This window comes from Rhea americana, unplaced genomic scaffold (assembly GCF_003343005.1).
Source record: "Rhea americana isolate MKP2758 unplaced genomic scaffold, rheAme1 scaffold_8, whole genome shotgun sequence".
NCBI lineage: Eukaryota > Metazoa > Chordata > Aves > Rheiformes > Rheidae > Rhea > Rhea americana.
The window spans coordinates 3473200-3486513 of NW_028186978.1; the positions used below are offsets into that span (position 1 = coordinate 3473200).

The following is a 13314-nucleotide window of genomic DNA, read 5'->3' on the forward strand; positions in this document are numbered from 1 at the left end:
TTAAGCAGGTGTACCAAACCCAGCCTGAGCAGTCTCCACAGCCGTGCTAGCCCTGAGTTTCAGGAAGACTTAGTAGTCTTATTTGAAAAGTGATGCAATGTGTTATGCATCCAGGCTATTTTAGTGCGTTTGCACAAAGGACCAGAACAAAAATTAAGCATTCCTATATTCCTTCTCTCTCATTTCCTGACTTCTTCTATCCTCTTCTCATGAAGGCAGAATGTTGTCTCGGTACGGAGCTAACTCCCTTGTGGTGTGCGTTCTTTTAAGAAATTTACTGAAAAATTCCACCCTTAGTCCCGAGGGCTGTGTAAGTCTGTGTAATTTAAAAGCTCTTGAAAATCTCTTTCTAATAATATAACAATAACATTTTGTTAATTGGTATAAGGCTAGTAATTTTATTTCGTTTCTTTTCCTGGAATACCTGGGCTTATGCTAACATTGAAACTGATTTATGTGAATGGTGTGTGCTATGTAGTAGTTGCTAGCTAGTCTCCATTTGTGAAGATGTGTCGTGTGACTGTCAGAGTTACTGCTGTCAGTCTGATGCCCTTTGCTTGACTTGGAGCCCATAGCAGTTCCCTAAAATATGCCAGATGAGTAATACAGATTGCAAACTTTAGCACTGGAGAAATATTTAAGTCCACACTCATTTGATTCAAATGGAGAGAAAACTCCAGGCRTTCTTTGACCTTTCAATGCTCACGTGAGTGAATCCACAGACACAATCAACCTATTGCCATTTTCCTAATGGCTTAGTATAACTAAATAATAAATAGTCTGTAAGCTGCACATTTCTGTTTACCCAATTAAAAAGTAGGCCATAAACGGATGTAATTGTTTTCCTTTCTGTGTTTGTTCCGTCTTGATAAAAAGTATACATACAGATAGACCAGGTACATTATTGAAACACAACTTTGTCTCTCGACTGTGAACGTTTAGTTATAACGTAGGAAAGTAATGTTTGTTTTCTTAAAATTTGAATGGAGTTAGGTGAGTAAAGGTGAGATATCTTTTATATAGTAGTCACAACAGAGGCTGTTAGGGGAGAAATTCTGTTAATGTTCTTGATACCAGGAGATACCTATTACAATAATTAAACATCTCTTAAAAATGCTAGTACCGTGTTTTGAAAATGGATGAAAGGCCTGGGAATTCCATTTAGTGTCTCAAAAAGAAAAAGGAAAAGGCTCACAGAAGATCTCGACTATTGCTTTTATTAATTTGACTCACATTTTTTCTGTATGTAGGMTGGGTTAATGCTTTTCTTGATGTGTTTATTAGCTAACACTTTCTACTGCCATAAAACAAAATGTGTTATTTTAAATAAGGGTCTACCCGCTTCTGTTGGCACCAGAATACATTTGATATTTATCAAATAGCTTAAATATGTTCATATTTTATTAGTTTCATCTTCACACATCTGTTTCACTGTTTAATTCTAACCTTGATTTATTTTATTCAATCACAATCAGAGCTGATAAAGCAGATGATGAAGACGATGAAGATTTAACTGTGAACAAAACATGGGTCCTTGCACCAAAGATTCATGGTGGGGATGTGACTCATATACTGGACTCCTTACTTCAAGGATATGACAGTAAACTTCGGCCAGATATTGGGGGTGAGTCCTTAAAATAATTCTGTAAATAGAAGACAGGAAGCAGAGGATGTTTGGGTTTCATCAAAAGTGGGAAAAATCTGTTTAGTGCTATTTTTAAAAATGGGTATATCAAACTAGATAGAAATAAAATGCAACAGTTTTCTAGAATAGTAAAAAAATAACATTATGTGCGTGCCTGTTTCTGTTGTACTTGCAGTCTCTTTATGTTATGTAAAGTATTGTCTTTTCTGGAGTGACAAGCAGTATTTTTATTAAATCATTGACAGCAATTATATTTTGCTTTGTTATTCTAAGATCTTCTGGCAGATATAATTCTAGATTTTTATATATATATATATATATATATAAATATAACCAATATGTATATAATATAACCAGTTAAAGTCGGTCAAAAGTTTGATCCTGAATCCGTAGAAATTTATTAAGACATTACCCCTAGACCTTTTTATTCTTTGTAGAAAATAAACTGTGTGTGTATTATGAGCAGATTTRTTCCCTTACCTCAGATTTTGAAAAACTATGTAAGTAAAAATTTAAAAAGATAACTTAGGACTATGTCTTTTGTAGAGGAATATAGGAGGGGACCATTACCATAGCTCAAACATTTCAGCTAGTAGGAAGGCAGCTTTTTCTGTCAATAGTGAAAGCATCAATCTGAATATAACTATTAAATGTAAGTGTTATTTGGAAGAGTCTTACTCTGAAACCGTGGAGTTTGTGAAAACTTGGCAAACTCTTGAGTACCACATGCATGGTGGGTCAAACCAGGAAAAATAATTTATTCTCTCTCAGTTTGTTTTCTGAACTGTGAAGGGAGAGGTGGAGGACACGATTGTTAAGTACTTGGCATTTTCTATCAAAGAAATGCAGTGCAAGTCCATAAGCTGCTTATACTATAAACAATACTACAGTCTACCCTTTTGTTTCGTTTATGTAGGAGAACAGAGAGATGCAATCTCAGACTAAGTATTTTCTTTTCAAAGCTTCTAACAAATTGTTTTCTGCCCCAAATTTCTTAGTTCTGTTTTACTGTTGACTGTTGCCTTGAAGATGTTGAATGGCAATTTTGTTCTCCCTGTCATAACAGAATCACACGTGAATCTCATGAAGTTTATGTTGTGAGTCTTTGCCTTCAGGTTCATTTAACTGAATTATTGTGAACATTTGGACAACAAGAAAGGTCTTTTAGCGTATTTTCCCTTAAATTGTCAGTATGTGACAGATGCATGCCATTCCTCTTTTCCAGGCTGCCTGATACAACAGACAGCAAAGGGACTATGAGGGAATAAACTGACTCCGCTCGGAGTCCTCCTCATGATCAGCTGGTAGGTGAGGATGCAAGAAGAGAGAATTCTGTTTCTCTTCTCTCACTGTAAAACTTCGAAATGAAAAAAGGAAGACAGAAGAAGAGTTCCTTCTGACATATAAAATGTGTTTAGAGGGATGCAGAAGAATTTTACCTTACTTTTGTGGTTTTTGGAAATTCCATCTGTATTTTATGCACTGAGTCTCGATAGTGCAAGAACTCTGCCTTTTTGTGAGTAATTCAGTGTACAGCTTTTTAGGTTGTGGGGTTCAAGGATCAATTTCTGAAAGCAGGTGCTTCCCACCCCAACCTCCCTTTCTTCACTYCCCTGATGTCTTATACTTTGTTACACATCTGGCCTTTGCTATCTGGGTCCTGCCTCCATCCAATGTATTAGACCATCAGATGTGCCAGGATCATCCAGTGTGTTGAGAATAGCAGACTTGTGGGGATGTTCACTTTATGGTCAGGAGAAAAATTATTAAGCCTGACTCTGCTGGGTGCAGGGGAAGCTGCAGGCATGGGCTCCACAGGGCAGAAATTTCGAACCACATAAAAGTAACTTTCGTCTTCAAATTCAGTCCAGCTGCTCAGGAAATGCAGCAGATACTTTACAGATAGAGAAACAGTAYCAGGCTACAGAGCATTCATCTTAGTCTGCTTCAGTTATATTGGATAAAATCCGGTGTCATTTTCCACATCTTCTCAGTATATGTCAGTCCTTGTACAACAAGATTATTAAACTAGGATTATAATTATCTTTCAAAGTAATAATATCCCACAGAATGCATTTTTGCTGTTGAATTACAAAGCTTAGTTATGTAATAGCAACATTTTTTTGTTTCTGAGTCTGGACTTAATGGGTTTGAATAGCAGAGCAGAATTTGTTCTCTTCCTGATGTTGACGCAGAATTTCAGCATCTCAAAATAAGAATAGCTGTGTTGTTGTTAAACACACTGCTGTTTGAAGGAGATGATTTCCTTTTTTCCTGTTAGCTGACCAAATGAAAGTTGAGAAGTCAGTGGCAATACTGAAATCTAATAGGAGAAAAGCACATTGTGTCATTTTCTGTGTCTCAGCCATGAGTTTTACTGATTCATTAATTGCTACCCCTTGCTATGTTCATTAAACTTATTAGTCTTTAACTCATTATATGTAATGCACTGTGAGGTGCTTGGAGCATAAGGACAATATTATTAAAGTACATTCTGCTCCATACAAAATATTAGTAGTTACCATCTGAAGTCTCTTATCTGTTGTATAAATCCCTTTAATTACAGATATAACCTTGTGGAGTGTTGATATAGTAATAAAACTGTATTATTGTCACTGTAAGGTTACCTTTAGGCTTCCTAATTTTATAAGGGCCACACTGTTTTAGTTTCAGTCTTGGATGAAACTAGTTGCCATTTTTAGACTTTACCTTTTAAAGGAAATAATTCTAACTGTTTACTATTCCATCCCTCACAATTTAAAATTGCTAATATAATTAATGCTARTCTGTCAATTTACAACACCTATTTTGTGCAGACACGTCTCATGTCCAATTTTGTGTACTGAGTAGGTAAAAACACTGATTAATTTGCAAGTTTGAATAGAAATAGGGAATAATCATCACATRTCCATGCTTTTAATGGAGTATCCAAGGAATTTATCATTTTTTTCAGTCAACAATTTGAGGAAAATTATCAGTGGTAGATTTTTTTTAAGAATTTGGAGGAGAGGATGTTAAGCAATGTAGAAGATACTCATGGACATAGACAAATTCCTACCTAGAGAAATTTGGATAGTTATAATTGCCCTCTAAGGAGGGCATAGGTAAATAATTGCATCTTAGTGCACCAGTGTGAAAAGTCATGTGCCCAGGGGTGTACAGGTAGTATTAATAAAAAGTGAACTTTCAAGAGTTTGATAGAGAAGCTGATGCTGAAAAGGTAAGGCTGTTAGAAGATAGTATGTTGAACAAGTGCTCTTAGAATTGACAGAAGGACGATTTGATTCCTAGGCAAACARGAAAATACCAGGAAGATACGTGTATATATTATTAAAGAATATTTCACAAGAAATGAAGGAAAATTGAAATACTAGAGCAACATCCRTAAGAACTTATGTAGTGAATGTTAAAGGTGGGGGAGTGTGCATACTACATAGGAAAAAACAGAAATTAAAGTGCTGGGGTTGGAGTATTTGCTAAAGATTGGTGTYTTTTAAATAAAAGAGTAGGAGAAGAAAAGTGGAGAACATGGCTCTGTTTTCATCAAAATCACTTTGAAAAAGTTCTGTGGGGATGGAGCTGGAAGCTGATAGGCAGTYGAGGCTGAATTCTGATATTACTGTGATACTTTCATATTTTGGTATGTAAGTAATACTGTTAGATAACTGGTTGTGGGAGTTGTGTTATGACATTAGTCGTTATTACAAATGGAAGATTCCTAGTATTTTTGAACAGGGTAGTTGTGTAATTTATTTGCTGAGGACCTGCTTTATTGCCCAGGAGAAATACTCCTTTAGGCTTCATTTGGCAAGTAATGAGGATTTATAGAATATTTAGTCAAAGAAAATAAGCTTGGATTAAATTATCTGAAGTGATTTTAGTTTAAATTAGACAGCATGATAAATAAAAATAGGTACTATGTCTTAAACTTTCTATTCCAAAATGGAGAATTTTGGTAAACTAAGGRAACTAGTTAGTGAACTTGAATGGATTAACAAGCTTTTGGATAATTTGAGGATTGGAGTAATGAAAATTGAACAATATTCAGCAATAAAAAGTGCAATGTTCTGCACTTTTGAACTATTAATAGTAGTTTCTGTCAGGAGATGGGTGCCTATAAATTGAAAATAAATAGATGAGGAGAGCTCTTCAGCCTAGCAGGCAGGGATATTTCAAAGATCAAAAACTGAAAATTAGGTTTGGATAAATACAGCCCCCCCCCCCCCAAAAAAAATAAATAAAGCACTTTTGGTAGTAGCAGTTGCTGAAGTAATTTGTCAATGACCGCTGGATTTTTATCACTGTGACTTTTTTTCTAATCTAAAGTTTTTTCAAAATGCAGATTTTGAACATGAAATAGGGGATGTGCCCAAAGTATGGGCAACTGGGGGATTACCTAGCATCATTGCTACCTGTCCACCCCTCATCCTTTACTAGATGGATGCCTGTCCATGCCTACCAGGAGAGACTTCTTTCCACATCTTGTTGCTTGGTGGAAAGTTCACTCTTGCTTTTAAATTCTAGGCACAAGAGTCACTTATTTACAAGATCTGTTTTCTTGAGACAAGCTCCTCCTTCTCTAGGTGCTTGTGTTTGGTCATGCATTATACCAGGTGAACTGGTATAATGAAGAAGAAGAAGAGCTTAGTCTGGCAAAAGACTAAAAGGAGGCAAAACAGGACACTAGAAAATGCATTTTTTTTTCTAGATTACCCTTAGCAAACAGGGTCTCTGTATCACCCTGGTGTTTCAGCTGCTGCGGACGCTGCTGGGCTATCCCTTGGGGCCAGCTGCTCCTCGGAGCTCTTCTCTCTCACTCTCTGGCTCTCTGTTTAGTGTGCAACCTGCTGTCCTCTCCCGCTCCTGCTTTGCTCTAGCCCGGCTCGTGTTCTCTCTCAGTGTATTTGGTGTGTGCTGTCCCTTTCTCTCCTTCTTCCTTAGAAGCTTCTCTGTGTTTATGGTGCTGCTTTGTACTTTACTCATCACGTGTTAAATAGCCTTTCTCCTGCGTATGATGTTTTCAAGGCTGTTACTAATACTTTAAATATGAAATGAGAAGCATTTGCTGCAGAAACATCTTCTCAGACTGTTTTTCACTCTTAGCTCTTTGTGGACAGTAAATGAATGAGAAAGAATGTGTTTCCTCCACCTTTTGTCATTTCCATGGACTGGAAACATTTCTAGTTGAAGAACAGGAGTAGAATCAGTTCTTTCTTCTAGTTCAGACAAGTATTAGGGTCTGCATTATACAGAAGAACCAAGGTAAGACAGCAGCCCCTTCCAATCTTAAGATTTGTTTCTCTAGATTATTTAACTAAAATAACAATTTCAACAGAGCCAGCTTTTTCTGACTCTTTGCTGACTCTTAATGGCCCTAATAGTCTTACTCTTTGCAGTATAAAAAAGTCAAATTGAACTCTGTGACGCATTACAGGAGAGCCCTTGTGGCAGATCAAGTACTGTTCACTGCAAGCTGGAACTGCATAAAACAGACACAGCCCACATGAGAAGCTGGCTCCTTGGCAGACCTCAACTTGTAGTAATGAAATATCAGTGGTAGGGCTGTCTGTAGTGGGATCTCACCAGAAATAGTCTTAATCAGGAATAACAGTATACTTAATGACTGCAGCAATGATTTTCTGTAGTAAAATTGGTAGATGACTGAAAGACTCTTGGAAAGGGAGAGGACATGTTACTAGAGTAATATGTACCTTTGGTAAAGCTGGAGATGCTAATTGACAAAACAAGACARAACAAAAGTGTGAAGAAAGCCTGAGAGTTGTATTTCAAGGTGGGAGATTCTGTGCTGAAAAGTGGTGATTTAGAGGAAAGCTTAGGTATTTTGTGTAGTATGAATTCTCAGACATTTTTCCCCCAGAGCATTGTCCTGAGATAAATTTTGTGCATTTGAAAAAGGACGCAGTGAGTAGAAATCTGAGAGTATTCATGCAGCACTGATAACACTGTTTCTAAAATTTCCAGTTCTGGTGTCCACATGTCAAGATGGATCTGGAAACARCAGAGTGAATTCAGAAGTTAATGCTGAACAGACTATCTGTGGGTTCCACTTGCAGAGATTTAAACTGTTCAGCATACTGAAGGCAAGTCTGAGAAGTGACCTTAAACCCTGTGTAGATACTCACGTCCAAAGAAGAGGTTTGGTAGGGGGCTAGGCAGTGCTGAAAGTCGATGTTAAATAACTAAACCTCAGAAAAAAACAAAATTCCTAGAACTRAGGAGGATCAAACRTTTCCTATTAACACTGGATTCACCATTGCTTGAGCAGAGGCAAGATAGCTTTGACCCACTCCCTTGTGTTGCAGTCTGGTGCTGGTTAAGTTGACGGRTTATGTTGTTGCGTAGACACACAGGGTTGCAAAATCAAAGAAAGAAGGTATGTGTTTATGTGACATATCTAGATATATATCATATACGTGTRTGTGTACATATTTGTACACATGCACACGTACACATGTACACACACACATATTTATATATATTCTTTTTATCTGATATTTCAGTTTGTGGATCTTGTGTGCTTTCCTTTCCTTTACAGGCCCTGCAGATGTTCAGAGCATTTGCAGCTCAGGAAGTATTTATTTTCCCCACAGGAAATAAATTGGTTTCCAGAGTCTTTTTAAACTTTGTGTGAAGCGTGCTGGGGACAGGATGGTGAACAAGCACSTTGGTGCTCTGAGGTTGCACAAGTGAGAATGATGGGGAAAGGATTTTGTAGGATATAGGAAATGTATCTTGTCTGTCATTGTAGCTGACAGAAACGCTCATTAATACTCTCCTCCCCCTCCTTTTTTTTTTCCTGTATGCCTGCTTGTGGTGCAGAATTTCAGATTTTTGAGGTCTGGAAAAGCTTGTGTTACTGTAGATTTAGTTTTGTGAAAGAACACTCTGGTGATCTCTGTTTACTGTAAAAAGATATCAAATCTGATTATCTAGAGCCCTCTCCTATGAAATCAAAGAAGTACCTTTTTGCTTGTATTTCCTCCCTTTTCCTTCCATAGATGGACAGACATGCTTCATTTTAACACATTAAATCAAGGGAGAAAGACTAGCAGAGCTTTATGCCACAGGGGACTAGAACATGTCCTCTTGTGTCCACATTTGTTCCTATTTGCTTTCCAGTATAGGCTGAAAAAAAAAAAACCCACCCTGCTTGGTATATTGGTGATTTTTAAATGCAGACTTTTCCTGCACGAAGTCCTGACCTCTTTTTCTTTTGGCACCTTTTTTCCTCTAGAAACCAGTTAGGAGGAAGCAAATGAATGATCAGTGATGCATGTATTTTGCATGTGACATTCATAAGAAGTCATGTTAATGACTTGTTAAGAAGTTATAATTTGTGCCTTTCGTTAAATGTCCTGCGTTATAAGAAGATATCTTTGAAACAATTAATTTTTTGTCAGCCRTTGGAGGGTAGTTTAATTTCTGTTTAAAAAATATAAATATGGAAATACTTAACTTTTAAATAACTTTTGTTTGATGAGTTTTTTATTTGATATGAAACGGTATATTGATCAAGCTGAGGAAAGAATGCTAATAATCCTTAAGTGTGGTATAGTTGCATGAATTGAAGAAATCTGTGGYTCAAAGTTACTTTATTTTTGTTCAGATAGGAATTGACATAAGGCACTGCATATTGATCCTTTGCAATTGATAAATACCTTTGCTCCCAGGCTCCATGGTTTGTTATATAAACAACATTTTCCAGATGATTTCTTTGTTCTACTTATGAACCACTTTTTATGTTGGAAGAGATATTTTTTGTTTCCYTTCCTTTACCTTTTGTATTTTCAATGTCTTTGTGTTCACAAAACATAGATGGCAGTTTCATTAGAAGTAAAAAATTTACCCTGATAATTGTAATTTAGTTTGTATAGAATAAGGAGCCAAGTTATGTATGATTCTTTGCCTAATGAACAGACAACAGGACCAGAGACTTAGTATTTCGGAATTTAATTAAAAAAATAAGGTTTATTGTTGTTTTTAATAGATAGGTTAAATAACTCTAATAATATAAAGAGTTGATTAAATATGTAATTATTATGGTTGCTGTTTTGTTTAGTGAGAACTACGGTAATTGAAACAGATGTCTATGTTAACAGCATTGGCCCGGTTGACCCAATCAATATGGTAAGTTCTAATTATTGACTGAAAACATTGTCTGAAGGATGCTATGGGTTAATGTTATGAGGAAATTCTACTCTGATTCAAATAAGCTGCTTTATAATAATTTGTTACTGTGTATACCTGTACTGTTGAATCTGAGCATTGCAGAAACATTTCAGACTCTCTACTTGAAATTGTAGTTTTCTTCTTTGCATTTCTTAAAAAAATTACACCAGTGTGAGTACATTGTATCAGGTTCTTATTCTGGTTCATGCTGGACATTGTCACTCTGCTTGTTTACACTTGGTTTGTCTCTGGCCCAGTTTACAATATTTCCTAGAGCTGCTCTTCGGTGAGTAAGAAAAATGACAGTTGGCCTTGTATTTGTGGAAAAAAGCTGTTTTCGGTGCAGTCATTCTTTCATTAGTTTATAGAAAACGAAATCTGAAATTAGCACTTTTGACCTCCTTATTCCATCTCATTTAGTCTTAGGGGACCTCTGSTSTRTGTGTGTGTGTGKGTGTGTGTGGATGTGTACCTCAGCTGGTTTCTTCAGCAGTGAAGTAGTGCATCTCATCCTGTTTCAAAGCRGACCTGTTAATATACCCTGATCAGGTTGGAACCTGAGCCGAAGGACTTAGCCTGTGCCTGGCCCTCAAGCAAGCTTGAGCTGAGCTCCTGCCTGCCTTTTTGCTTTCCCACCTCTTCTAGGAGTGCTCGTAGCTTTTGCACATGTGGCAAATGGGGATTTCTGTCAGATCAGGTGCTGAAATACGACAGAGTAGGTAAGTTCTGAGCATTTGACAAAAGCACATTAATTCTAAATGATTATTAAGGATTTTGCAATTTGCATGTAATGTCTCATCATGCTCACCTGAATATGAACTTCTTGATGTGAAACCAAGCAGAAAAGGCCTGTGGCACTTAGATATTAGGGATAAAGGTAGATGATCAGTAGGGAAAAAAGTAGATGATACTGATGTGTGGCAAGGGATAGTCATTCCAGTATAACAGTCTAATGCAACCCTGTCTAACATGCTGTAGGTGACCCTGCTGAGCAGGGAGRTTGGACTAGATGATCTCCAGAGGTCCCTTCCAACCTTACTGATTCTATGATTCTGTGAAATTAGTCCGTGGCTCTGGCCAGGACAGTATATAAAGAACTGAAAGAAAGAGCAGGAGAGCAATGCAGTTAGGGAAAGTTTTCCCATTTCTACATCCGGTATAARCAGTTTCTCTGGTTCTGTCTGTCTATTACAGTCTGTCTTTTTCTGTCCATCCTATCCTCTTCAGAAAGGATTTATTGTGGGAGCAAAATATGCGGACAGGCAGCGAGCAGCAGCACATGGTAGAACGCTTCCTCTGCCAGTGGGTCAAGCTAGTACCTGCTAGGTACTGCATGCACTGGGACTGAAAACAGGAGATACTTAGAGCTCCTGATTTCTGTAAAAATAAATAGTAACGATGAAGCATGTCACCACAGGGTAGTAAGSTAAATCTCATTGGCGCATGGAACTTCAAGAAGTATTCTGTAGTTTTTAAAAATGGGCAGAGAACTACTTAGCAATTTAGATTATAGTYTAAGGACGCTGTGGCCTCCAAAAAGAGCACTTGCTTTCACTGGGCTTGGACATGAGGAACTTGGATCATATAAGCACCTAATATCGCTACAAAAATTGTAATTTGGTGAAAATAAATAAAGCCATATATTTGCAAATAATTTTATTAAGGCTTCCAACAAAGGTGTTTTTAATCTAGGAAACAGCATTCTCAGCAAAAAATAAYTACAGATTTGACCCTGTAACCTCTGCTTATGTGAGCTGTTTCTTGTGCRTGCATTTTCCCTGGAGTCAGTACTCTTTGAGGTTATTAACCAAAATTCCAAAAATTACTTTCATCTTCAGGGCTATCCTTAGCCTTTCACTTTATCAGTTTACRTGAGAACATATACATGATTTCAATTGGATTATTCATTTGCCAGATATTTTAATTCACTCTGGCATATGATATCTTTTATTGTTTAGTTTACTCTAGTGGCATGATGTAGAGAGGTTTTTTTTTGTTTTTGTTTTTGGAGCGAGGGATATAATTTGATGTTAAAGCTCAGAGGAGCTTCAGAGGACACTCGTCATGAGAGAAAACTGATTTATTTTATAATTTCAGTCTATTTTCCTTCTGCTATCTGATGGAGTCTTTCATATTTTCATAAAAGGGAGGCTTTAAGTGTATGTGTGACATTCATTAGAATTTGCCTTTGAAGGCTGTTGAGTTTCGGCTTTTGGCATTTAATTTAACAGAGATCTACATAATATTCTAAATGATATMGACATATCATGCATAAAAGATGTTTTCCTACAGCATGTGGTCTCTCTGTGTACCCACAATTACCAGGTGCCTGAGTAAACATTTTTAACAAGCGTCCGGCTCAGCAAAGGACTTAGACTCCRAATACTCATTAAGCCCACGGATTTTTGAATCTAGCCTGTGTTCTGCATCGTATAACATTCGTATAAAGTATGGCTAAGTGCATTTCCGTGGCCAAAGCCTTGATCCCCAAGAGCTCTGGAGTGGGGTAGGGTTCTCTTAGTGGAATTCAGAGCTGCAATGAATATTAAATTCCGATTTTCACCTCTGTAGAAGCTCATTCTGTTGAGCACTTCAGTGTAAGTGCACTAGGCTCTTCCTGCCTTTCTCTTTCCTTCCAGCATTTCCTACCAGCCAACCAAGGGAAAAAAAGGGGCTCTGATGGTAGCATGAGTAGCAGTCTGATGTCTCTCCCCATTTAGAAAGGTCGTATGTTGATCTGTGTTGTCTGTGGGCCTCATTAGCTTTCTCTGCCATGTATTTTTTCCTTCAAAGACTAAAGTTTTGTGTTGTCAGTGCCTGAAGGTGTCTAAGGGATGCAGATTGCCCCTGCTACTGCCTGTAGGAGAACYGTGTCAATACCTTGGCTTTTGTGGTTCGAAGAGACCATGCAAATATGTAATTCAGCCCTCCAACACATTTATGCCTTCCTTTAACTAAGAGAATACCTGATCTTGTAAAACTAATAGAATACCAGATGTTGTAATCTCTATTTGATCAAAAGTCTCATTACAGTGGAAGACTGCTGCCCTAAATAGGAGAAATCTGTGGAGAAGGAATACTGTTCCTTAAGTAAGAAATAGTCATACATTACCGTGTCAAAAATGAAGAACAAAGAGAAAAGTTTATACTTTTTCTGCCCTTAATGCCTATTTAACCAAGTTTCATATGGTAAACAGTGGAGAAGTACCCAAATAACAGGAATGAGGGAGGAGTTAGAGGCAGATCATTTCAATAAAGCTACGTGGGCATCATGACTGACAGATAAAAAAAATAGCTAAGTGAAAGTGCTCTACCTGTCCATCTATTTCTTTCTCTGTCTATATATATCTAGCTATGTATGTAGAGGTATGCGCATATATATATGTTTACAGAGAGAGAAGAAAAAAATGTATGTTTTAAAATTCTTTTGCTGATTTATGTATTTCTAAATCATGATTTAACATTTTGGAACTATATTA

The 13314-nt window shown here is 37.1% G+C and overlaps 1 protein-coding gene across 1 annotated transcript in view; it reads left to right on the top strand.

Moving 5' to 3' along the window:
• The first annotated feature begins 220 nt into the window (after nt 1-220).
• Nucleotides 221-13314, top strand: part of GABRG1 (gamma-aminobutyric acid type A receptor subunit gamma1) — a 37905-nt gene continuing 24811 nt past the window's right edge. Inside the window, exons 1-3 of the mRNA XM_085322839.1 lie at nt 221-231; nt 1476-1624; nt 9726-9793. Of these exons, the coding sequence (XP_085178965.1) occupies nt 221-231; nt 1476-1624; nt 9726-9793 (228 nt within the window). The remainder of the gene's footprint in view (nt 232-1475; nt 1625-9725; nt 9794-13314) is intronic.